The sequence below is a fragment of the Electrona antarctica genome (assembly GCF_951216825.1).
Source record: "Electrona antarctica genome assembly, chromosome: 6".
In the NCBI taxonomy this organism is placed as follows: domain Eukaryota; kingdom Metazoa; phylum Chordata; class Actinopteri; order Myctophiformes; family Myctophidae; genus Electrona; species Electrona antarctica.
This window is the reverse complement of record NC_136811.1, coordinates 32242488-32267889: the sequence shown is the minus strand read 5'-3', so window position 1 is coordinate 32267889 and position 25402 is coordinate 32242488. Positions and strand designations below refer to the sequence as shown.

Sequence of the window (25402 nt, the reverse complement as noted above, 5' to 3'; positions counted from 1 at the left end):
TACAGATAAGAAAGGTTTTATTATTTTTGTTTTAAATACAGACAAAATAGACATAATATAAAAGACATAAGAAACAAAGCTAGGCTTGCCATAGGAATTATTATTTACAACAAAATGTAACAATGTGTGGTTATAGCCCACTCCCTAAAATGGGCTCTTTGAAGAATACTCTTACATGTGAAATGTGCATAATCAAACTATAACATGGTGAAACAAATCAAATGTAAGCCATTCATACTGTATGCTTTCTTAAGCTCTGGCACATTTTGTATTATTTTTAGGCATCAATGCTATTGTATTATCAAAATATGTTGTACCTTGATGCTATTTAAACACAAACCTAAAAAGAAACCTGCAGCATTTATATAATTAAATTCACTATTGCAGCCAATGCCCATTCTTTTCATTTCTTACATTGGATTGTGAGAGCTTTTGTATACATTTTTGGGACATGCATGTACCCTTTCACAACTAACAGTGCAATTCTACTTCAAACACTTGCTGAGTAAGAGTCAAAGAACTGCATTTACTTCAAACACTTGCTGAGTAAGGGTCAAAGAACTGCATTTACTGTACTTCAAAACTTGCTGAGTAAGGGTCAAAGAACTGCATTTTCTGAGCAAGATCTGTCTGTTGTATAATCATTCACATTTAAAATACATTGAAACATAGAAAGCAGTGACAACAGTGACTGAAAAGTATTACATTATCATCAATGTAGAATTGCTGTTGTGGCCCCAAAGTTCAGTGCCAGATTTTACTGCTTTAAAGGCCACTTTACTTTCACTGCATTGGCATTGTAAAGGCTACAGATAACATAAGAGCTCTACCTTTTGGAGAGCGCATCACAGCTTTGAAATCAGCTTGCAATACATCATTGTTACAATATTTAATGAGAAAATAAAGAGTGCTATTTTGAGAAAATTCACCGCTACCAAATATTTGGGTTAGTTTGTTTTAAAGAATCCAGGATTAAAACACTTTCCAGCTGTATGGAAGTAAGAATATTTGACATATGTAATGAGCTGGCACACTTAAAAATGGCTTTGGCAAGAATAATACCGTAATAAAAAAAGGTTTAGCATATTCTAAAATATGTTTTGGGTATGCACAAAGCATACATTTTGCACATGGAGACTCCATGTGCAAAATGTATGTATCATGGAGTATGTTCAACGGATGTCTGTACTGGGGTCAATCCACTTTCAAATAAATCAATTTATGGAGTAGATTTTAATTAGGACATGAAAATTCAAAATGAACGGACCTCAATCCTGAATTATTATTCAGATGAATTATTAAAAGGCTTATAGAACCAAACTTAATTTCCCTGTGACTCTTTGAACACTTTCCACTGACAAAGATGTCACAACAAGCTTCAGCACACATTTGTATATAGAAATGCCAACACAAATAAATTATAAAAAAATATAGTATTACCGAAAATCTTTCAATATCAATAATGGCATAATGAACAGTTCAACATTATAACAACTGAATGGATAAAGTTGTCATCATGTTTGCAAGGGTATTGCTTCACAGTTTGTGGACATCTTTGATTGGTCCTGGCAGAAAAAAAGTTAAATCCAAAAGCCAATGAAAATCATTAATAAAATACTGATGTCTGACCTCAGGGTCAAGTATAATAAATCAATTTCAAGCCAAATACAAAACAAATTTGTGTAAAAGAACCAACAAATGTAAACAAATAAATGCAATGCCTCATGTCTGGCATAGTTGAGCACCAAATCAACTGAAATGTGAAGGTTTTGGGTCAACGGGAATACAGCAACTGGCATGATTAATGAACTATGGGGGCATTGGGGTTCTCTAAAGTCACCAACATAATGGAGAACCCCTGGGTCTTCTGAAGTCATAGGGGAGCGAAATAGAAAGCAGCAATGGCAGTGGTTGCTCCAACAGAGAGACTGGCCCTACAGGCAAAGGAACCTCACCCCCAAGACACAACAGGCTTAGGCCCCTTCCACATGGAGACCAGTGTGGAAAGAAATCCTAGATAGTGTTGATTAGATAACAGAACAATCCAACTGTTATCTGACCTCTTTGGCAACTTTAGGGACTTTTAGAACTTTATAAACACTGTTTTCAAAGACAGTGGTGAAGTGTGGCCGTGAGTTCTTTGACATGAGGCTGCAGAGGGGGGTGTTGCCAGCATTCTGGGGGTCTTCCACATCCCAGATCTCTGGCATACTGCAGCCTGGCCTGACAACAGGACAGAAAGGAGTGAAGACTATGTTAGGGAGCCAAGGGAAAAAACATGTGATCTAGTGACAAAAGGGGTAGTTAATAACAGATTGATTTTGTTCAGCACAATTCGTCATTCCGTGCATGCTGGGTACCATCCTGCTAAAAGATTAATTCTAATGCCTACCATCCTGTAACTGAAATACCAGATACTTGCAACTGCCAGTCTGGATGACAACAGAAATCCCCAAAATGTCTAATACATTGTGATGTGCAGTGCAAAAACTAGGGATCCTTTTTAAACTAAGAACCCTGTGGTGTTCATTTACCTGGTTCGCCTGATACACCATGAGTCCTCCAAGACAAAGTAGTCCACGTCCAGCTTCATCAAGTTCCTTTTAACTGTTTCTCCAGGCATGCGGCTGTACATGGAGTACACCAGCTTGGTCCTCTCCCTGAGAGGATACAACAGAATATTTGGTCAAATTAACCATGCCAGCACTACACTCATATACAATACATGCACAGCTTTTGCAATAATATGCTCCCATTAGTGGCTTTATTTTCAGATTTCACTCAAGTCACCAAATGTACCTGAAGATTTTGGTCAATGTTGGCTAAATAAACATAATTAAAGTTAGTTAATAAATCTAACTTATAAATGTATTAACTGAATGAAAATAACACCAGGCGATGTTATTTTCCTATCGGTTAATAAATCATGGATATTTGAATTTTGTTCAAAAATCTATCTCTCCTCCAAGAACTTTTCAGGTAGACATTTCAAATACATTTTATGTTGTCCTCAGAGAAGCTAAGGTTATCTTTAGCCTCGCGTGGCAAGACACGAATCTGCCAGTGCAAAAGAAATTGGCCTGGGCCATGCAGTGATATAGTCTGGCCACACGAGGCTAGGTTATCACTGATAACCTAGCCTCGTGTGGCCAGAGCCGCTAGACTGATAACTTATCATTCTAGCGGCTCTGGCCATACGAGGCTAGGTTCCCATCTTGGTGATGCTCATATAATGGGAAAATTACATCACATCACAAACAAACGAAGAAGCTCAATAGGTTGTTAGGTTGTGTCAGCATGAAGATGTTGACCTGCTATGTAAACATTGCATGTGTATTTTAGATGTGCTTATGGCATGGGAATTAGCGATGCTCCGATAAGCGGCCACTGATCGACAATTTACCCCATCTAGAGAAGCCGATCTTTTACACTATTTAAGGGGTATAAATGTCAATCAGATGTAATATGTAATATCATTTTGCATTTTTGTGACAGGCCTAAACATTCTCCCCTTCTTCCCCACACACAGGAACAGTTTTGACGTGGGTTTTGACATTATAATAATTTTGGAAATATTCAAATTTGCCTCTTAACTGTCTCAGTGCCACAGGACGCCTTTGGACGCCTGCCCCTGGTGGCCGCGAGTGCCATTGGCGCCTTTGGACGCCTTTTTGAATTTTTATTTTTTTTAATATTATTTTTTTATTTTTTTTATCCATATTTTGAAAATTGCTCCAATCTGCATGTCAGGTGATGACATGCACATTACATGCACAATATAATTTCATTTTCTTTCTTTTATTTATAATGGGCTTCGGTGGCAACGAGGGCCAAAACTGGTGTTCACCAGGTGGCACTGAATGTTAATACTTTTTTGTATCTCATCCTTTGCCCAAGAGTTTAAGCCCTAGAAATGGGCAATTCAAATTTACCATACTTTTGATCTATACTAGAATGCTGGATTTCTTTCTCACAAGGGTTAAGGGGTGTGCAGCCATTACACAATTGTTTATCATACTATTCATCTTGCCATCATAAAAAACGGCTGTGTACAGTGAGATGTCAGTGCTGACCTCAGACCAGCGTCTTCATAGTGGGGATGGTTGACGATGGGTCGTCCAACGGACAGTTTCACACTGGCCATGGTGGGCATGGCACCAGCAAATACAGACTCTGCAGAGTACACACACACACACAGACACACACACACAAAATGTATCGGTTTGTGCCCAGTAATCATAAAATATGTCGTCACCATCCAACTAAACTCAAAGGGGTTAAAATGGCATCATGACCAGCAGCACACTCACTTGGATGGGTGTTCCCTTGGATCCAGTCCAGCAATTCCTCCTGGGGCATGTTGCTGAACTCACCTATGATCCCCCACTGGGCCTGAAGGTTGGCTATTCCCTGCACAGCCATGATGGACACGATGGTAAACACCGCTAGCTGCAGCTTCACCCTCTCGCCTATCCATCCAAACAACTAACACACACACACAAACAAACACACACGGGTGTGGGCAATTGAAAGAGAAAAAAAAGAGCGAGAAATCAGTACCATACAGAAATGGAAATGGGAAAAGTTACACATTGAGAAAATAAATGTTATGGGACAAATCGTGGCATGGACATAACCTTTCCTTTCAACACATCAGCATAGCCTCTATGAATGTGAACACGGGACATTTCTAATGAAGGGCATACAGTAGATTCAGGATGAGTTGAAGGGCGAAAAGAAATTATACAAATGAATGATACTAATGATGAATGATGTACTGCAATGTTTAATACCTGTTGAGTAAAACCAGTGTGGAAGTGGTACAGTACTGACCCGTTTAGAACAGACCAAAGCGGCCATGATGCACATGTGGGGTGTGAGGAAAAGCTTCAGGCGCATGATTAGTATGGCCAACACAGTAAACGACACCAGCTGGAGACTGTGGTACACCAGCTGAAAGAGAGTGTGAATGCATACATACAGAAGAACTTGCTGTTAAATCTTGGCTGAGGGTGGTGTCCCCCGTTCTAATCTACCAGCCACTCAGATGACGGGTAGCCTAGGTAGCGTACACAGTACACACAGCTGTTCTTGTGTGTGGAAAAAGCAGTATTCTTAGCGCCTTAAAAAAACCTCTCAACTTTTGCATCAGTACACCACACCAAAAATGCAGCTCAGTCCAGGTGCTGTGCTGCTTGGATAAAACCAAAAAAATTATACATGTACATAAATTAAGCAGCCATTTTCGTCTCGACATTTCTTCTCAATTCTTTGTCGTCTCCCCGCGCACAATCGTAGCACTAAAGGTTTTCAAAGAGATATACCTGCCAGACGAGTGGGATACAAAGGCTGAAAGGCATGCATTTACATTCCAATGGGTGATTGAGGGTCAGCTCTACCGCAACGGCCAATCAGCTGTCCATTTTAATAGTTCTCAGGTCTTGTTTTTGTCCTCTTTTTTTCTCATTGTATGGATTTTGGCCAGGCCAGAAATGGATTTGGACAGGCGGAAGCCTGCCCTCGCCTTATTGTAGATACGCCTCTGCATGGGCCCTCATGGTATGAAAGGGGATTTCATACTGTAATACCATGAGGAACATTGCTTGTGAACCCCCAGCAATGAGTTTAATAATACAAATCACAAGATACTGTAACTTGGCTAGGTTTGTTGAGTGCAGTGCCAGGCTCAGAGATTGGACTCTCAGCTTTTAAATGCACAAGAGTGCAAAACAGTCATATTGTTGTGACAAAGCCACTGAATAGAATAACAGCCATGTGTACAGACTAAGTTCTCACCTCTGCTTTTGCGGTCATTTCAAGCCTGAAAAATAAAACAGAATTAATTATAACAAGGTGTGAGGTGTGGGATAACATAACATGACTAACACATTTGATTCGCACTCATTTTCAGTTCTGAAAAAATAACAAACACCAAAGCAAAACATTAGTACACTATAACAATTATATAAATGTGATGTGAGCCTATAAAATGTGGAATACCATACCACGAGTTTGGAAAGAATTCTTTTAAGAAGAAGAAGAAACTTTATAGAGCACCTTTCATGACATAGAATGCAGCCCAACGTGCTTTACAGAACAAATAACGAAAAGAGAAGCAAAAAAAACATCAAACATCAAAATCAAAGCAAATCAATAATACTATAAGACAAAAACATTAAAAAAGGCAATGAAGCAAAAAGCTGCTTCACCATATTTTTTAGATGCCTTTTTTTGGCACCTCTAAAAAGGCCAGCAGTGGCGGACCTAAGGGCAGTTTGGGACATGTCTGGGCAGGCAGTCATGGAGGTAGGACTAGGAGGGTGCAAGACCATTTAAAGACCATGCAAGACCATAAACAGGTAAACAGCAGGTCAAGAGCACAGCGGTCATCTGGAGCTACAGAAAGATAAAGCTAGGTGTCGTCAGCACAGAAGTTGAAATTCACTCTGTGAGCGCTAATACAGTAAGTTCTCCCAGTGGCAGTATGTACAGAGAGAACAATAGAGGACCAAGAATTGAGCCCTGTGGAATGCCAGAGCAGATGTCGTGTTTGTCAGACTCAAAGTTGGCTACTAGATTGACAAAGTAGCTTCTGCCTGTTAGGACAGGTAAGAGGAAAACCAAGACAGGGCTGTGTTCGACAAGCCTATCCAGTGCTCCAGATTGTGTCAAATGCAGCCGTTAAATCCAGGAGTAGGACAGACACATTTTTCTTGTTGGCGGACATCCATAAACTACGGTACTGTGACCTTTTCTGAAGTCCGATTGAAATTTGTTGTGCACCTTGTTGTTCTGTATAATCATATCTAGTTGATAATACTTTTCTATAGGACTGATAGGACTTTCCCAATAAGGGCAGATTGGAAATGGTTCTGTAATTTCCCAGCACGGATTTAGCAACAAGTCTAACAGAAAATCATTTACAAGGACGCTAAACTGATTTGTTTATTTAACCAGGTGAGTGGGGCCATTGCCATGAGTACCACTTGCACACCCGTAAAATCTAGCCCTTTTTTGGGGGGCGGGGGTCCTGCAGGCCGCAAATTTGGGTGTGCCTTTTTTGGGGGAGGTTGCCATTGGCTTGAATACCACCCAACCTGTTAATTCCTACTACTGCTAGTTTACAATCTATGATGTAACATAATATTGTAACACCATTGTTTATTCGAGCCCTGGCCCAGTCATGGCTCATGAGTCATGACCCTTCTAACGGTTCACAGTCAAGAGCCACCGTAGGCCATTTTGACATAGCAACGATCCATGAAGCATCCAATTAGTGAGTGAGTACATTAAATGGGTATGAGTGAATGAGAACGCAGACATTCAGGTAAATGCATTCAGGCTGAAAGAGGAGCCTATACTGTAGGTTACTTACCCTTCAGACTCATCTTCATCCTCAGACTTAATATCATCATCTTCTGAGGCTTTCTTGCCTTCCATTAGGAATTTCACTATATCCTGGACAGTCTGGACCAATAGAAGTGTGGGATAAACAGCCCGGCCGTGTGAATTTACATTATCTGTTTGTACCCACTCAGTGTGTCATTTGTATTAACTGTCACAACATTTAAGATAACCGTTCTTCTCACAGCCACAGGATGATTACAGTAGTTAACGTACCTGTCTAGCAATGAGAGCAATCACCAGCACATTGACAGGGAGCAGTAATGTCTTGGTATAGCGTAGTGGAGTCTGAGAGATGAGAAGAAAAACAAAGACAGACAGACAGACACACAGATCATATTTTTGTCACCATATTAAGTGACATAGAATCAGGCTTTATGGCTTGGTACAGTAAGTGCTGTGAATTTGGCCTCTCACTCTTTTTCTTTGTACAGAGAGCATGGAAATTTCCAAAAATCTGTGTTTTAGATAATACCGTAATTACTGATACTAAACAGCAGGCCTTTATTTTCAGTGCAGAGCAGTTGACATTTTTCAAGCGACAGGGAGGGTTGTGAGATTGTCACACTGTTCCTTATGCTCTGACACACTTGTACCTTATCATCACTCAGTTATCACTCCTTGACTGCAGCTTGGATGGAGCTAAATGTCAAATACTATAACTGAGATAACCTTTATTGTCCCGAAGGATATTCGTCTTCACAGTCTGTTCAAACACCCACATCAAAAACAACACAGAGCACATAACACCAAGACAATACAAAAACATGAGGTCCCCACAGTATACAGTTTGTTTAATGCCGCGATGGCTGAGGGAACAAAACTCTTAGTAAAACGGACCTTTTTCCAAGGCAAGGTTCTGTATCTTTGTCCAGAAGATCAGTCTCATTTGATATAGAAAGTGCTAGCTGTGTGATGGCCTTATTGTTCATATCAGAAAGTGTGGGTGTAGGAAGTCCGATTGATCTTGGAAGCAATACGGGTAAGGGTAATACTGAAAAGTTTGTTCCTGTTCGGCATGGACAGTATGGTGTAGAAACATGCAGAACAGCACAATAGAACAGGTTGAATAATGCTTTTGTACAATAATAGCAGAAGATAAGGAGCAACAGATAATGATCTTAACTTCTGGATTACATGGAGTCTTTGCTGAAAGCGTGACTGGATAGATGTAATGTGTTGATCAAACCTAAGTCTATTGTCCAGTGTGAGTCCAAGATATGTGAAACTGTCAACCTGTTCTACTGTTTTACCATTAATGAGGAGTGGGTTAAGTCCAGTGTGGGTTGTTTCAATGACCAGTTCTTTTGTTTTGTCCACATTCAACTCTAGATAGTTGTCAGTGCACCACTGTGTAAAATGAGAAATGGTGTTCTAATAGTCCGTAATAGAGTTATTGTCGTGGAGTAGTCCGAGAATGGCAGTATCATCAGAGTATTTAAAGTATGTGATGTTAGTGGGTGAGGGGCTAATACAGTCATTTGTAGAGGAAAGGACTGAGGACACAACCTTGGGGGGTCCCTGTGGTGGTGATGACAGTTGATGAGAAAGATGTACCTACTTTAACTGTTTGTGGTCTGTTACTCAGGAAGTTGTGAGTCCAGTGGATGAGGAGTGGAGGGATGTTAAGGTGATGCAGTTTCTTGATCATGTGATGACAGATGATTTTGACTTTTCACTTGAATTAAAGTGCTCAAAGATAGAAATGGTTAAGGACCACACCACAGCCATACAGTACCTCCATCTCCATGAAGTCAAATTCAGCAGCGCAAGTATACATCAGGGTGTGGAAGTCCTGGTAACTGGTGAACTTAGATTTGATCAGGCCACTAATGTGAGCCTAGAGAGGAAGAAGAGGAGACAAAGCAATGTGTTTGAAGGAGTTTATTTTGCCCTTTTGTATTTCGATTTATATCACTTTGTAAATACGCACGCACGCACACACACACACACACGCACGCACACACACTTACGTCATCAGAGACTCCGAGGATGGACGACAACATGAACTTGAACAAAACTGTGGAGGTGAACCAAGCCAGTCCCTGCATGATCTAAAGGAAGAAACAAGATGGCACCAACATGGGAAATTAACGACAGCTACCAAGAAAATGCTTTTTTGAATTATCTGGCAAGTATGGCTTCTATAAGCCACAGATCTATTCGACCATCCTTTGGAGATACTGATCTAACATTTTAATTGTCAGGAGTACAGTAGCTAGCGAAATGTCAGGACTGTAGGCTAATCTAAAGGTGTCGGCAGACTGTCTTCACATCCAAATGCTATTGCTGGTTAAATGGCTGGTGACGGAGACAAACATACCAACCAGTCAAGTGTTTGGCTTATGGGGATTTCCTACCAACTTTGGAAGGGTGGGGGAGGGCGGGATAACACACACGTACACACAGCTTCTCCATACCCATGTCACAATGCCAGGTTTGAAGGCTTCAGCAAATTTGTCCCTTAATGCGATGATGGCCTGCAAAGAAATCCAGAGTTATATCAATTGGACTTCAAGTGGTGAAGCTACGGTGTGACCAAAATGGCTGTGTGTGTGTGTGTGTGTTATTTGTTTCTTGTGTGTCGTGTTGTGTTGTGTTGTGTTGTGTTGGAAAAAAAAAGTCATGATGGGCAGTATTATTTATAAGACCTGAATTCAGTCAATCCCAGAAAATGCATGGAATCCATGAGGGTATCTCACGCCGGGTCCAACTCACCCAGATGGAGACGAGGGAGGAGGCGTAGAAGGAGGTCAACAGCATAGAGTTTCCAAACATCAAGAGGAAGCACACACCCAGCGTGACCTGCAGGAAGAGACAGGAGAGTTGAGAAGGCATCGTTCATCATGAGCCTGCTTCTTTGATATGGATGTGGATTGTTGTGTACACTGGCATCAGATAGCTTCTGATGGATCCACGCTCAGTCAGGGATATGTACTGTAGTTTTACTAGTATAATAATTAGAATGTACATTTTCAAACACTCTGTATTCAATGGCAAGTTTGACTCTTAATCCTCTTAATCCCACATTCACATTTCCCCACCCCACTGGGGATGGAAGAACCAAGTCATGCAGGAAACACAAGGCTATATTTGAATGTGTCCAGTAAAGTAGAACATGTTCTTTTTCTCCTCTCCCAGACACACTCGCCACAATATTCTTTTGAATTATGCAGAACCATATGTCCTCCCACTAACAAATCTCCACCATCTAATACAAAGGGACGGCTGCTGCAGTCTGCTTATCAGTTGAGCACACAGACCTGGCCTGCTGAGACGATTACATGTGAAAAATGTGGAGGACGGAAAAGCATGCCTACAGACCACAGAATGCTGCTCACAGACAACATAAACATAGTCACACTTCTGTCCTTGGCAGAACAAACAAGATTCTTTTGGCACACCGACCTAAGTACTTTGAGGGTAAAGCAGAGTTTGCAAACACAAAGTATAGCCTGATTTATACATGGTTATGCGCTGGTTTGTGGTGTGTGAACACCATCAGTAGAACTTTAGTTTAGCAAGATGCTTTTGGCGAACGGGCCTTTCTGTGTGGAGTTTGCATGTTCTCCCCGTGTCCCCTAGGGTAGTAGGTACCCTCGCAAAAAACATGCAGTAATCCTGGTCTCTAAACTGCCTCCCCCTGGCCAGCCGGGGCACCTGATGGAGGGGAAAGGAACTGGTTGGAATAACGTGTTCCTTCCACGCGCTACGTCCAACCAGGGAAACTCCCCCTGTCAGGTGTAAAGGAGCAACTTGGACACTCAGGCATGAAGGAAGCATGAGTTCAAGTCCGTTGCTCTCCCCATGTTCCCCATATATGGGGATGGCGGAGGGTGTGTAGAGCCCAGGATCACATTAGATAATTGACACAGGGGTGAAAAATGGGTTACAAAATCGTGGGATAAAAAATATTAAAAAAAAAAGCAAGATGCTTTCAAATGGTTTCTTTCCACCTGTACAAGTTAGTCACATTTCCTTCCGTTACATTAAATTCACACCAGCCATTTCTATTTCTCCATTTTCACAAAATGGGAGGTATGATTGGCATCCTTGTAAATAAGCGAGTTGTGGTCCAGAAAGATCTCCACTGTTCTAATTTAAAACTTTATAATCAGTACTTCCATACAGTACTCCATTTCTGTCCATCTAAAGTGTTCGAGTGCGTAAGCCGCTCTGTCTTGCCACACATCGACAAATCTTTACTTTTCTCAACATTGTCACTCTTATTCGTGTCTTGTTTGGTAACGTTGTCTACCATGTGAGTCACCAGAATGGACTGCATCTTGGTGGGGCTGAGGTAACCCAGGATGTATGAGGCAAACAAAGAGGCCACCTGAAACACACAAAAACAAATATGATCAATAATACGCAGAGGGCATACACACATCAACTCCCTATAACATGCACATTATTTGCTCACAGTAGTCGGTGCATTGCACCGCTGGGACATTTTCTGACACAGATTGAGCACAGCCATATGACTCAACCGACAAACCAAGGCTTTGATAGAGGCCCAATGCCTACCGTACAAGCACATTTAGTCTCACATAACGCTAAGCTTAGCTGTAGAGAAATGGGCTCATTAGCGGTTTAAAAATAGTGAGAAATGGATCAGTGTGATTTAATGAGTCTTTGTCTTGCATTAGCTTTACCACATTAAGCTGCTCAGATGGTGCAGTAGAAACCGCAGGGCCACCCTAACAGGGCTATCTTCACAATGTGAATCAAACTGTTTCAAGCAACACATGAAACCTTACATTACAATGTAAGGTTTGGTGTCACCTTCTGCCTGCCGACCTCTGATATGTAATCTCCAAATGTCTCTTTTTGCATCTCACACATTCCTTCCTCCTGCACCGTCTCAATTTTATAACCTCCACACAATATGCTTTTTTCTTTGAAACAATCTCTCCCTCCAACAATACCAAACAAAGGAGACAATTAAGTAAAAAAAGATTGCAATGTGACATACATACACAAATAAATAAGAGGGTATGCACATGCATAAAGTGAGTGGCAAGAAAGTAGTTTTTTGCCACTCAGTAGGCGTTCCCACATAACATCCGGGTATAATGATGATGTCACACGCATACCCTCTATACATAATCAGATAATGGATATTATGTCAGCATTAATTACATTTATTTCCTCATGTGCAGTTTCTGGGTCTTTGTGCCAACTCTTTCTCTTGTCACTTTATTCCCTGGCGTGTGCTTTGTCCCCATTCCTTGCTGTTGCCCAGTCAACTCTGCGTCTCCATTTTCTCTCTAATCTCTCCCCTCTCACTATGACCTCTATTACCTGAGTGAGCAGCACAAACTGGGCGAACTGCCAGGGCAGCATGAAGCACACATTGGAGATGCCCAGGCCAACCATGGCCATCTTGCTTGGGTTCCGTGCCCTGGTGGTGGTGAGACAGAGGGTGGTGGTGAGGTGGTGGCAGATAAGGAAATTATGAATTAAGACTGCAGACAGAGACAGAATATAAAACATACTCCCCTTACACAATGACCAGCTAAGACTTGGAGCTTGAAGCACTATAAAACGCGAAGACCTGGTTAACACACTGGTCCAGGCAGCGCACCCCCCGTGCCTCCCAGTTCTTCTGCGTGTGTGTATAGTGTCAACACACGCAGAGATGACAGATCAGAATCACACACACTTGTGCGCATGCGACAGACATAATATAATAATTAGGCCTGCATCGCTTTGCCTAAAACACTGAATTATGAAAAGGACCGCAATTGGAAAAAGCCTGCCGCAGGCTCCCATTTGTTGAAGAGACATCTCTACAGTATACATTTTCAAATTATATTGTTATTATGCTTAAATTATCTTTTAGCTTTGGCTAAAACACTGAATCCCGCATATAAAGTAGGCTATGTACATATAACTACAGGCATTAATAACTACAGACGTTAATATAGTCTACCGCATATGTATGTACAATTATATAGCCTACATTTAACAAACAAGCTTGATTGACATTTGTAAATAGGTCAATACAAAAACTGTTACGAGGATAAAACCAGAAAAGCACTAAGGCTTCTTTACATCAGGTATAAAGTAAAATGAAAACGTGACAACTGTATGGAAAAAGGGCCAGAAGAACTGGGAGGGGTGCGCTGCCTGGAGCAGTGTGCTAACCAGGTCTTCGCCTATAAAACTATGTTTGGGAGAAACAACACTATATTGATTGCATTCAATTATGATCAAAGGCAGGGCCTTGTTCAGTCGGGGTGCAGCCGTTGGTTGGACATACCAGCGGCCCTACAGTCATATCAGACAAACCCGTCTTTGGGTTAAAAATCACCTATGCTGTGGGTTAAAAATCACCCATGGCTCCCGACATGTCTGGCAGGTTAAAACTAATCCGTGCTGCGGGCTAAAATCACCCATGGCTCCCGACATGTCTGGCAGGTTAAAACTAATCCGTGCTGCGGGCTAAAATCACCCATGGCTCCCGACATGTCTGGCAGGTTAAAACTAATCCGTGCTGCGGGCTAAAATCACCCATGGCTCCAGACATGTCTGGCAGGTTAAAACTAATCCGTGCTGCGGGCTAAAATCACCCATGGCTCCAGACATGTCTGGCAGGTTAAAACTAATCCGTGCTGCGGGCTAAAATCACCCATGGCTCCAGACATGTCTGGCAGGTTAAAACTAATCCGTGCTGCGGGCTAAAATCACCCATGGCTCCAGACATGTCTGGCAGGTTAAAACTAATCCGTGCTGCGGGCTAAAATCACCCATGGCTCCCGACATGTCTGGCAGGTTAAAACTAATCCGTGCTGCGGGCTAAAACCACCCGTGGCTTCCTGTGTGAGGTTACGGTAAGGGGAGGGTGTCTTGACTCATGGTGTGTCTGATTGTTATGTCAAAGTAAACACATGCACCACAGCAATTTTTATTTATTTTTTCATGTGCACGCAGGTACGGATGTGCACTCACTTTCATGAGAAAAGTGCCAAACTGGATAACAATTTGCATAACAGATTTACACTACAAGTGAGTGTGCAAATGCATACTCACATACACGGTAAGCAACACAGCATTATGGCTTCAGTAGCCTCTGCTGCCAGTATCCTATCTGCATGCAGCAATGACTCAGCCACCGTCAACGTAGAGAAAGATACTTCTTCTAAGTACACTTTTAGTTTCAGCGTCTATAATTCAAGGCACCCCTTTAGAAGACTACAATAATTTCAAATCATTAAAATAGCATTATGCCAGTAAAGAAAAATAAGATGTGTCAAACAGACCACTTTGTGTGTTTTTTTTTGTTGCTCTGTTGTCGTGTTGTTTTGTTTTTTAGCAGAAAATGACAGACCTCTTTGTAATTATTACTACAAGTCATGATTACTTTCTTTTTTTTTTTTAATAAAAAAAGAGATTCCCAGTTTTGAAATGGTCAAAGCTAGTGATCGTCATGAAATGATCACAACATCTTGCATAATAACTGGAATTAAAATTGTATCAATGGAAGAGAGAAGGGGAGACGAGTTACCGCAAGATGTAGGTGAGCAGAAGCATTTGCAGCACCAGGAAGGGGTAGCTAAAGCTCTCCCTCAGGGGTGGGGTCCACATCACACGAGTGCTCTGGGACACGGACACAGACACAGACACAGACACAGACACAGACACAGACACAGACACAGACACAGACACAGACACAGACACAGACACAGACACACACACACACACACACACACACACACACACACACACACACACACACACACACACACACACACACACACACTTTTGACTACTGTAATGAGTTCTCATTAACCAGCCTCAAGTTCAGCAAATTATTGATTCATTTTCTGTATTTAACAAATAAGATGTACACTCACCTCACCGTGGTTAAAGAAAAAGCACAGAGTTGTAACCAAGCCTCCTAGCCGACTGCCGCTGGGAAGACAAGACATACAGGTACAGAGAGATGAAATTCAACTCTCATCTTTCAAATGTGTTTACTTTTATTAGAACCATGATGTTTCTTTTCTTTTTTGTACAGCACGTTATTAATCAATGATCTGAGTAACAGTAACGATTGGCCAATGATTGGCTCATCCCATCTGACCTAGCCTGGCTCCAGCCCTGAATCGCTAGCCACGCCCATTAAGAAACTGGCGATTCAGGTCTGGAGTCTCTGCCTACGGTGGCGTTAGTGTCGTTCGAAAATAATTGTGTGTCAGGCTACATCTGACCATAACAAGATAAGGGTCAAAGTGACCAGAGGTACAGACTTACCTGAGGTACGTGCCATAAATGAAGAACAAACTCATCATCAGGCCGTTCAGCAGGAATACAATCGTCACGTAGAAGTATGCTGGATCGCCCATTCCTAATAGGCAGGAATAATCGATTATTCAAATAATTGTTTTTGAGGATATGTTTATTTCTCAAAACCAGTTAGGCAAATGCAATGCTATTATTGTAACCTAGGATGGCGAATTTACATCATATGATGGAGGAAAAAGATCCCCAGGACATATTTTCCCAAATAAATTATCCCCCAAAAGATTGCTACTGCTATGGTAGCAGTAGAACAATGTACTTAATTTTGGATTTTTGGTCAATCACCAACACATGCAAATTACTGTACATAATAGGAAATCAAATAAACAGGCAAATAGTAGGCATGTAATGATATATCGTAATATATGGATTCAAACAGAAAAATAAATAAATAAATTAATAAATAAATGAATCGAATTAATTAATAAATCGCATTTTTAAAAAAAATCTAATAATCCTTTTTGTTTATGATTAAATGAGAGGGGCTAGTGAATACACTAAGGCAATTATGTATCTGCACTGTCAAATAGGTCTAGGTCTATTCTAAGGGCGCTTTCACACCCAAAGATTGTTTATTTAGAAGGTCCGGATCAGGGACCAAATGTTTAAAGTTGTTGCTTTTTTATTTTAGTCTGTTTAGCGTTCACACAGGACTTTGTTAAGTGAACCAAATATGTAAACAAATGACACGTGGTCACTGGTCATACAGGCCAAATTGTTCTACTTACACAATAAGCTATTTCTATTGAAAATTACGTCACTACAAAACGTCAACAGAAGCTTGTGCTTAAAAAGAACAGGTCCACACTAACATCCTGTACCATGTCGATAGCTTGTAAATCTGTTCTTTTTGCGCATGTGAACCTTGTACTCTGCCGTTAAAAATGCGCTGCGCCTCCTACATGCATATGCAGCTTGCTCATACAGGGAGAAGATGGTCTACTATTATGAAGAAAGCTGTGATATCAATAGTGATTATGTAAAGCAGGAAAACGATATGCACATCCAAGTTTCAGAATATGGTGCTGGACCCAAAAAATTACTGAATGAAGAAAAAAGTGGAATGTCCGCAACTTGAGAAAGCCCGGAGGGGCGAAACGTTGTTGTATTTATAGGTTGTAATAAAAAAAAGACGGGGAGCAGATATATCGTGTGCGGACATTCCACTTTTTTCTTCATTATATCAATAGTGATTCCCATAAGAAAAACATGCTTTTAGAACGCTATTTTGGCTAACTTCTTATATTTGGTCCTCTATAGTCCGACTGCGTTCACACCCGTAACAAACAACTTCTGCATTTTCAGACCGACCATGGTCCCTTTTAAACTAATCAAACAGTCCTGATGTGAATGTGAAAGCGCCTTAAGATCTCAAAGCCACAGCCCTTTTTTTTTTTTTTTACACGTTAACCCTAGCTAGGTTCTAAAGAAGAAAGCATGTTTACAGTTGTTGCACAGAAATTAAGTTTTTTACATGAAAAGTACACTTGATAAACCCGAGTTTCCCGAGATAATTGATCTGTCTTTCCCTGCAAAACCAGTAAAAAATATATGTTTCGTCGTTTGTCTGGAAAATGATGTATAAAGAAATCGTGAAAAATCGTATTGTGAACCTAATATCGTGATTCGAATCGTATCGAGAGTTGAGTGAATCGTTACATGCCTACCAAATAGTGGTAAATTGATGATGTGGTCAACCATTGCTTTGAGCGTGTTCATTTCATAAATTGAAAAGGGACTAGAGATTATGAAATATACAAAGTGGTAATGTAAAGAGGAACTCCAGCATGCAATGTCACAGTGGTCATTATTTGAATCACTATTAATTAATTTCTTATCCATTATCCTGCAACCACAATTATCTAGTAGTATTGAAATTGATCTGTAAGCACATTATGGAAGGGTTACCACCAGGACATTATGGAATAGGTCCAACGTGTTCCTGCCTGCCCTTGAGGGGTCCAATGTCCAATGACGCAATGTGAATAAAGTACCTTGGAGTCATTTTGGACACAAACCTGTCAAACATCAAACATCAAACAAGTGATGAACAAAATTCAATTGAACTTGAATGTTTTTAAACAAATCTGGCCTTCATAACAGTTGATGCTGCAAAGCTGCTGAAATCAGATGTTTGCCCGGGACCCAAACTAGTGAAAACAGCAGATCTACAAGCTCACAACCACGTCGATTCGCGTAACGTTGTGAGCTCGTAGATCTGCTACTTTTACTATACTTTCACTAATTCTTAACAACGGCTGTGGCATATTGTAAATAAGATCCTAAGAGTGTGCCGTTTGTGTGTGGAACGACCTTCTAAATTTTGGTTTCTTGCCTTGATCTCTTAACCGTCATGTCATGAAAGGTGCTATACAAATAGTTATTGTCTCCACCAGGCCGAAGGCATGGGGAGAGAGTATGTTTTGCACTCCGTCCGTGTGTCCGTCCTTCCGTCCTTCCGTCCGTCTGTGAACAGCTAATCTCCGGCACCGTTAACCTGGTCGATGCCAAACTTTGCACACACTCCCTGGATGCCAACGATGAACCTCTGCCCCACATTTTCCAGAACGGCCTGTTATAGCGCCACCATGAGGCAGCTTTTCACATTTTGTACCTAAAACTGCACCGATCTGCGTGAAACGTTGCATGCACACTCCCTAGAGGCCAAGGACAAACCTTTGACCTGCATTTTCCGCATCTGCCTTTTATAGCGCCACCAGGAGGCCGACTTTTGTAAAACACATTTTTTGATATTACTCCTCCAGATTCTTTCCAAAAATCTCACAAATCTTTACACAGTATCTCTATGGTCATGTGCTCAAGTCGGATCTGTCCGATATTTCATATTCCATCCTAATTGGCTATAATTGGCTTTCACAGTTTGCAAGATTGCCCCGTTTTGAACAAAAGCCTCAAATCATGAACGCAGCATGCAATTTATGTGAAATCTTTCACACATTTTCTTACTAGGCTGAGGAATATATCCCACCCTTTTCACATTGGCCTGTTATAGCGCCACCAACAGGTTGATTTTTGCAAAACACATTTTTGGAACAAAATGCCTCAAATCATCCAATTGCCATCAAAGGCGTATGAAGAAATGGCAATCGGTACACATGATCTCTGTAGTCATGTGATCAAGACGAGTCTGTTGGATTTCCCAGATTGTACACTGATTGGCTAAGATTGCCTTCCAAAGTTTTCAGGAGTGGCCCGTTTTGTACAAAATGCTGCACATGTCCGGCTCATCCAGAATTCTATCCTCAGAGATTCTATGAGTGATCTGGCTCTGCATTTCCTCAACAAAATGAAGAAAATTGTTGCAAAAACAAATAAAAAACATCCTTCTAAACATTTTGCCAAACATCACACACACTCCTATCCTCCTGGTGGAGACCTGTGCCCAGAAGGGCACTTTTTCTAGTTTATTGTAACTTTGACCTTTTACTGATAAAATAAATAAAATGAAATCAATAGCAAAGCTCCTGACCATACCCTGAATCATCTGCAAAGTTTGATCCAAATCAGATTAAAACTCTAATATATCACTGCGACAAATAAACAGATGCTGTAAATTAGAATACAAGTGCTTCAATGGGCACTGATGGAAGAAGTAAAGCCATGAGTGAATCAAATTCATTTTCAATATTAATAAGATGATTATTATATTTTGAGAAAATGTAAATTCAGCCTTAACGCATTTCTTGTAAGAAAAGCGACGTCTGGAATATACAATACAAATTTGGTTCAATGATGATGTATTTTGTATGAACTGCTGTCTCACCATAGGGCTGGATTTATGGTATCTGGCCAGAGGCAAAGAAACCCATAAAGGTTTATACAGTCATCCAGTCACTCAGCATGAGATTGCCAGTGTTTTTATTTGTATTTTTAAATTTCACTAGAGCATAAGCCCCTTGAGTTGCAGCAACTCGTTTTCGAGGGGGTCATCAGTGTGTGTATAGTGCATGTGTTCTGTATGCGTAGTTCCAGGTTATTGGTCGGTGAATATTTGTGTCTGTGTGTGGGCGGGCGGGCGGTTGTGTGTGTGTATGCCCTGGCACATGCACGAGTGTGATTGCCGAGTGTCATGGTGACAGACTGTACCTTCACAGCTGTCGACAGGGGCCAGCCCCTCTCCCCTGTTGATAGACCAGCACATCTTTGTAGGAATCCCAAAATAATCCATTGTACTGGTGTAGATTCTGTACCAGCTGGCCAAGACCACCTAGGTAGTAAGGGGGGGGGGGGGGGGGGGGATAAAAATGAATAACAATTCTGATAGCATACCGGTATGTATATTGGCAAGTCCTTTTCCGTCACTGGGCTTTGTGGCCATTGCATTTCAGCTGTTTCAACAAGCCAAAATGACTAAAACTGTTTATGATGCTTCTGATCCCAGTCGTCATTCCATTGTTTGCATTGTCATTTTGAGTACTTGACTGCCCCATAAAGACAAAGAAAGCAAAATATTTATATACAAATATTTAGTAAGAAAGTACATTTTATTATTATTATTATTAAAGGACCAAGCAGTCCTTTATTGTTATTGCTATTTTTTTTCCTTCTTCTAGAGGGCCATGCCAAACAATGAGGATGCGAAGCCCACAACCATTGGCCAAAGGGTGGCGCTATAGCACTCAATTGAAAATGCAAACTTGACCACACATAGCTCATGAACCGTTTGACCGCATGGCTGAGGGAAGTAGGGGTGCTCTGGGGGCTGGAGCAGGAAATTAAAAAGGAAATTAAAAAATATATATATGAATAGAAATGTTATTATTTATATAAATAAAAAGTAGACTGGTTGGAGGATAAAATAAATAGTATTCTTAAACTACACTTGTGTGACTTTTTTGGTTTGTTTTTATATTTATCATCGTATTTATCATCGTATCTGCTCTGCTGCTGACGCTATTTCCGGTTACCTTTACGCACGGATCGCACGGATTTGAATTTCTCCGGTCAGCCTGACTGTGTGTGTTGTTGTTGTCAACATGGCTCAGAAGAGAATGAGTAATTTCTTCGGTGGGTCCAAGCCCAAATCAAGTCTAGTTCATGAACCCTTCATGAGCACCAGCAGCAGTGTTCAGCAGGGGACGAGTGCTAACTTTGAAGAGGACATTGTCGTGGAGTTGTCGTCGTCGGAGAAGGACAATAATAAAAACAACAACAGCAGCAGCAGCAGCAGCAGCAGCAGCAGCAGCAGCACCAGCAGCAGTGTTCAGCCGGGGCCGAGCTCGAGTCTACCTGCACGCCCGGGCGGCCCCGGCCCCTGCACCTGCAGCCATGAGCCAGGCGACTACCGTTATTACCCTCACGTACATAATGACATTCTGGACACGTAACACACGTTGGATATACAGTAAATGCCATGATGAGGAAATTAACAACCCCAAAGCGCAAGAGCACATTTGGGGTTTAAGGTAAAGCATTTACTATTTAACTATATTATTTCTCTAATAGTCACTAATGCAGTGAGAAATAATATAGTATTTACTAATTACTATGGCCACCGTGCCAACTGAACTGCTGAATGCTGCTGCAATTTAATGTTAGATATTAGATTCTGACGGGGAGGGATCTATGATGAATGATGACGATACAACACCCGGGTCGCCGAGCCCAAGCGCGCTGCGCTGTCAGCTCGTCTGTTGTATAATAGGGCTATAATTTACATGTTTTGTTTTGATATTGGCACCTTGTCAATGTCATGTGTAGCCTAAATAGGCCTATGCCTTTTTATGATGCATTTTGTCAGTTTGTTCATATAACTTGCGTGTAGAGAGGGAAAGTAAAAGCCACTTTTCCGTGTGAAAATGCGTGAAAACACGCGTGTACGAGGCACATGCACTTTTTACGCGCACCCCCTACTGGCCGCTCAGCCCCTACTAGTGTAAAGTACTTCCCGCGGGCCTGTTTGACCGTCAGCAATGAAACTTCGATACACATATGCGTCTCCTCATGCCGAACAAGTATCGTGCTCTTACTTTTGACCTCTGACCTCTAGATCAGTGTTTCCCAACCTTTTTTGTCCCAGGGCACACTTTTCATAGCCTAAAAATCTCAGGGCACACCTAGATATACGGTGTATAGGCCTATCTATATACATATACATACATATGTGTATGTATGTGTATATAATATATACAGTATATATATATATATATATATATATATAGTCTAGATCAGTCTAGATCACCCACCATTTTGAATTATATGAAAATCAATTCAAATGCATCTCCTCCCAGGATCTTTGATCAAAATGCACGAATAGTTTGACACGTGAACTTTGGACCTATACGGACATGGGAAAGTTTAGTACGTTTTTTAAGTGAAAAAATTAAGGTTTTATGAGCCAATGAAAATTGCCGTTTTGTGAAAATTCTTCTTTTGTCCCTAATACATACATGCAGCGTTGTATGCTTTTGCAACTTTACAGTATGGTAGAGGGTCATGCCAAATAGCACTGAAACCAGCCTTAAAAAAACAGGAGGTCAAAAGGGAGGTGAGTGTAGCAGAGTGGCTCAGAGCCTCAGCCTGATGGCCTTAAAAGTCTGATATCCCTTCGGTCTAGTGGTTAAGATGTTGGACTTTCACACGGGAGGCCAGAGTTCAAATCCCAGGTGTTACACATGTAGATCTGTTTGAGTACTTATGCGTTGGTACTCAAAGTATATTTGCTTATTGCCTTCTTGAATGATTTTGCTGTTAACAATACAACAACTGATTGTGTCCGGATAGCTCTAGCTCAGTAGGTAGGGCTCTCGCCTTCGGGACACAAAGTCATGGGTTCAAATCAGAGTACAGACAACTCAGCGTATGAGTCTTCAAGAATGCTGGCTTTAGTTGAATACTAAGATTAATATTACCTCAGGATAGAGATTGAATCTCTTCAATGTGTTAATAATCAGGGGGTACTCCGTCAGGTGATCATTCATGACCATGTGGAGGCCAGTCAGGAAGGTGGGTGCCTCAATGATGGTCTTGTAGTAAGAGTAGTACAAGCCCTGGAACAAAAGAAAGACATGCATACATAGACACGGCATGTTGTCACACAGAGAGAGACGCACAATAAAGCCTGATTTATACTTGCTTGCACATTGTGTCTCAAACCAAAAATAGCCAATCTATAAGCTCACAACACGCCGCATTGTGAGCTTGTTGATATTGCCATTTGCTTTTTTCTGTGTGCGACATCGGCACGCAACTACGAATAATCAGGTATAAAGGACTGTTCACACTGAGCACTATAACGATAACTATATCGTTCACCATTTTAATTGTCATAGTTAGTGCTCAGTGTGAACGGCCCTTAAGAGAGGCAAGTTGAGCAGATGGCAGTGGCTCATGGCCCATTTTGTTCTAGAGTAGACAATCCAGTGAAAGAAGAAACATCTTATTTACATAGTATGATGCCACCGCCAGGACAAAAGGACAACTTAATTTTGTGCATGAAAACACACAGGTACTTTCTAGTGACTGCGAGGGAAACTAGCCGCAATTTGCGGAGTTGTAATACCCTTCATTATCAGCCCATTCATCCAAATCGAATTTTCGATCTGCTTGTATTAAACAATGTTAAATTCACCAACATTACAGCTGTAGGGCAAGCTTGAATTATTCTCTTTCAATCTGCAAAGTGTTTGTTTCTTAAAAATCCACCATAGACATGTTATGAGCTACTTTCTGTGCAGGTGATTATTTTTCTGTGTTGGAGTTTGGAAGTGCTCGTTGAAGTCACTGAACGGCCCTGCGTACCACCTGTTTCGAATTTGCACATACTGCAGGAAGCATCAGCATGACCCATTCATAAAAACGAGCGCTTCCAAACTCTTAGAAAAACACTTAGAAAAAAATATTACAGCACAGAATTTCTTAGCAGAAAGTAGCTCATAACATGTCTATGGTGGATTTTTATGAAGCAAACGCTTTGCAGATTGAAAGAGGATAATTCAAGCTTGCCCTACAGCTGCAATGTTGGTTAGTTTAACGTTGTTTTTAATACAAGCAGATCGGAAATTCAATTTGGATCAATGGGCTGTCAATGGAGGGTATTGCAACTCTAGATTCATTCATGTTGCGGCTAGAGGGAAACAATGTATAATACTATGAGCTATGTTCCACATAGCCACATATGCGTCCTCTCCCTACGCTCATTCTGTAGCTCCGAGATACAGAATGAGCGTAGTGCTGAGGGAACATACAGGGGCTATGTTCCACATAATACCGATATGAAAACAAACAAAGTATGCTGAACAAAAAAAAAAGGCAAGGGAATGATTTCAATTGTACCATTTCAGTCCGAAAAGCCATCTCCTTCTCCAGGTTAGACAAGTGTGAAAAGTGTCTGTCATTCTCAAAGAGCAGCGTGAGATGATACCTAATCATAAGAGAGGGGACGATTTATTGTAGAAGTATTATGCATTGCTGGTATGGAAATATATCAACAGAATGAAAACAAATAATGGCTTACCAATGGAGATACCCAGCCAGAACGGCTGTGAATAAAGACAGAGATAACTTGAAATAAACTTGGATGTCATGGAAGATCAGTGTCACAGCCATCAAACCCAAATTAGTTTAGGGTTGGATTCAATAAGACTAGGATTATACACAAATTCCTCAGTGTTAATGTATACATTTATAACTATGTACAAAATCCAATTGGTTATATTTGTATGCAAGTACTGTAAAGTCATATTGATGTTGTACTATTGTTCAAGTTGTATGGTTTGGTCCTGCATTTTATATTGTGCACTTTTACTTGTATTCATTCTACTCTGCTCTGCTGTACCAAGCAGTTATATCCATCCATTACATTAACAGTGATGATTTTAATGTGTAAAAGTTGTCTGGCTGCTTACTTAGCCCTGGTACAGGACACATTGGTGGTTTAATCTGTTGATTACCAATGTAGGACCCTGGTCCACGGATATGTGGCTGCTATGTTTTACTTAGTTTGGGATGACAACATCAGGATTCAGGACGTTTGCATTAACTCCAACGAGTTTGTGTAGATTCGAATGAGTAATTGCAGGTTTATACAGCAGTGCCGCTTTGAAATGACTACACTACACTAGTCTAGCTAGCGCTATTAGCAATCATTGAGATTTGGGCAGTGGGCACGGAATCTAACTTAGCAAATCAGCTAACGCTACTGGTGGAGTGGAGATCTGAAGACAGACAAGCCAAGCGTCGGCTAGCTTGGGAAGCTAACAACCAGCCACGTCTCTCGCTCCCTCTCTCTGCGTGAACTTACCGAGAAGCAGAGTGATTCCAAGCTTCATGAAAGCAGAGGGAGACAGTCCCAGTTTGATCCTGATGCTCGACAGTCCCGTTGGAAGAAACCCATGGGAACCTTTTCCATCTTTGCCTGTTCGTCTACTTTTGCCAGAAAGAGGAACAACAAACGCACTCTTCTCTCGGTCAGCCTGGGTTGCTTGCGTTTTCCCAGTCTGTTTTCTGTTTTTAACCACCATCTTTGCCCAAACCGTCTTAGGCAGTGGGACCCGTTGTGCAGCCGGCGTGGTTCAGCTCTGCTGGGTTACCCCTCCGTTGTGATGAAGTGTGCCAGATTCGATTATGTATCTACGCTACCTGACTGGTGCGTTTCACACTTGACTACAGATGTTATGAAACTGCGCCCCCAACTGGAGCTTCTGCACGACTACATACGCGTGCGTTAGTA

General features: G+C 41.3%; 1 protein-coding gene across 1 annotated transcript; it reads right to left on the bottom strand.

The window, feature by feature from the left end:
* dpy19l1l (dpy-19-like 1, like (H. sapiens)) lies at positions 1 to 25340 on the bottom strand. The gene is made up of 22 exons (XM_079503294.1): positions 24974 to 25340; positions 24188 to 24212; positions 24007 to 24094; positions 22584 to 22721; positions 19819 to 19939; positions 15664 to 15757; positions 15264 to 15321; positions 14915 to 15006; positions 12709 to 12808; positions 11663 to 11740; positions 10123 to 10209; positions 9825 to 9884; positions 9378 to 9458; positions 9143 to 9244; positions 7621 to 7692; positions 7376 to 7467; positions 5797 to 5821; positions 4834 to 4953; positions 4311 to 4485; positions 4074 to 4173; positions 2535 to 2660; positions 1 to 2223 (listed from the first exon to the last, which is right to left on the bottom strand). The coding sequence occupies exons 1-22, from the start codon at positions 25191 to 25193 to the stop codon at positions 2052 to 2054; spliced, it is 2226 nt and encodes a 741-aa protein (XP_079359420.1). The 5' UTR covers positions 25194 to 25340; the 3' UTR covers positions 1 to 2051.
* Positions 25341 to 25402: the final 62 nt, after the last annotated feature.

What these genes read in the sequence shown, in the direction of transcription:
- dpy19l1l (XM_079503294.1), bottom strand. Translation starts at nt 25,193, where the DNA reads ATGGTGGTTAAAAACAGAAAACAGACTGGGAAAACGCAAGCAACCCAG. An exon ending in CCCTGTCGACAGCTGTGAAG is followed by an intron (nt 15,758 to 19,818) that starts GTACAGTCTGTC and finishes CCTGCCTATTAG; the next exon opens with GAATGGGCGATCCAGCATAC. An exon ending in TTTTCTTTAACCACGGTGAG is followed by an intron (nt 15,007 to 15,263) that starts GTGAGTGTACAT and finishes TCCGTGTCCCAG; the next exon opens with AGCACTCGTGTGATGTGGAC.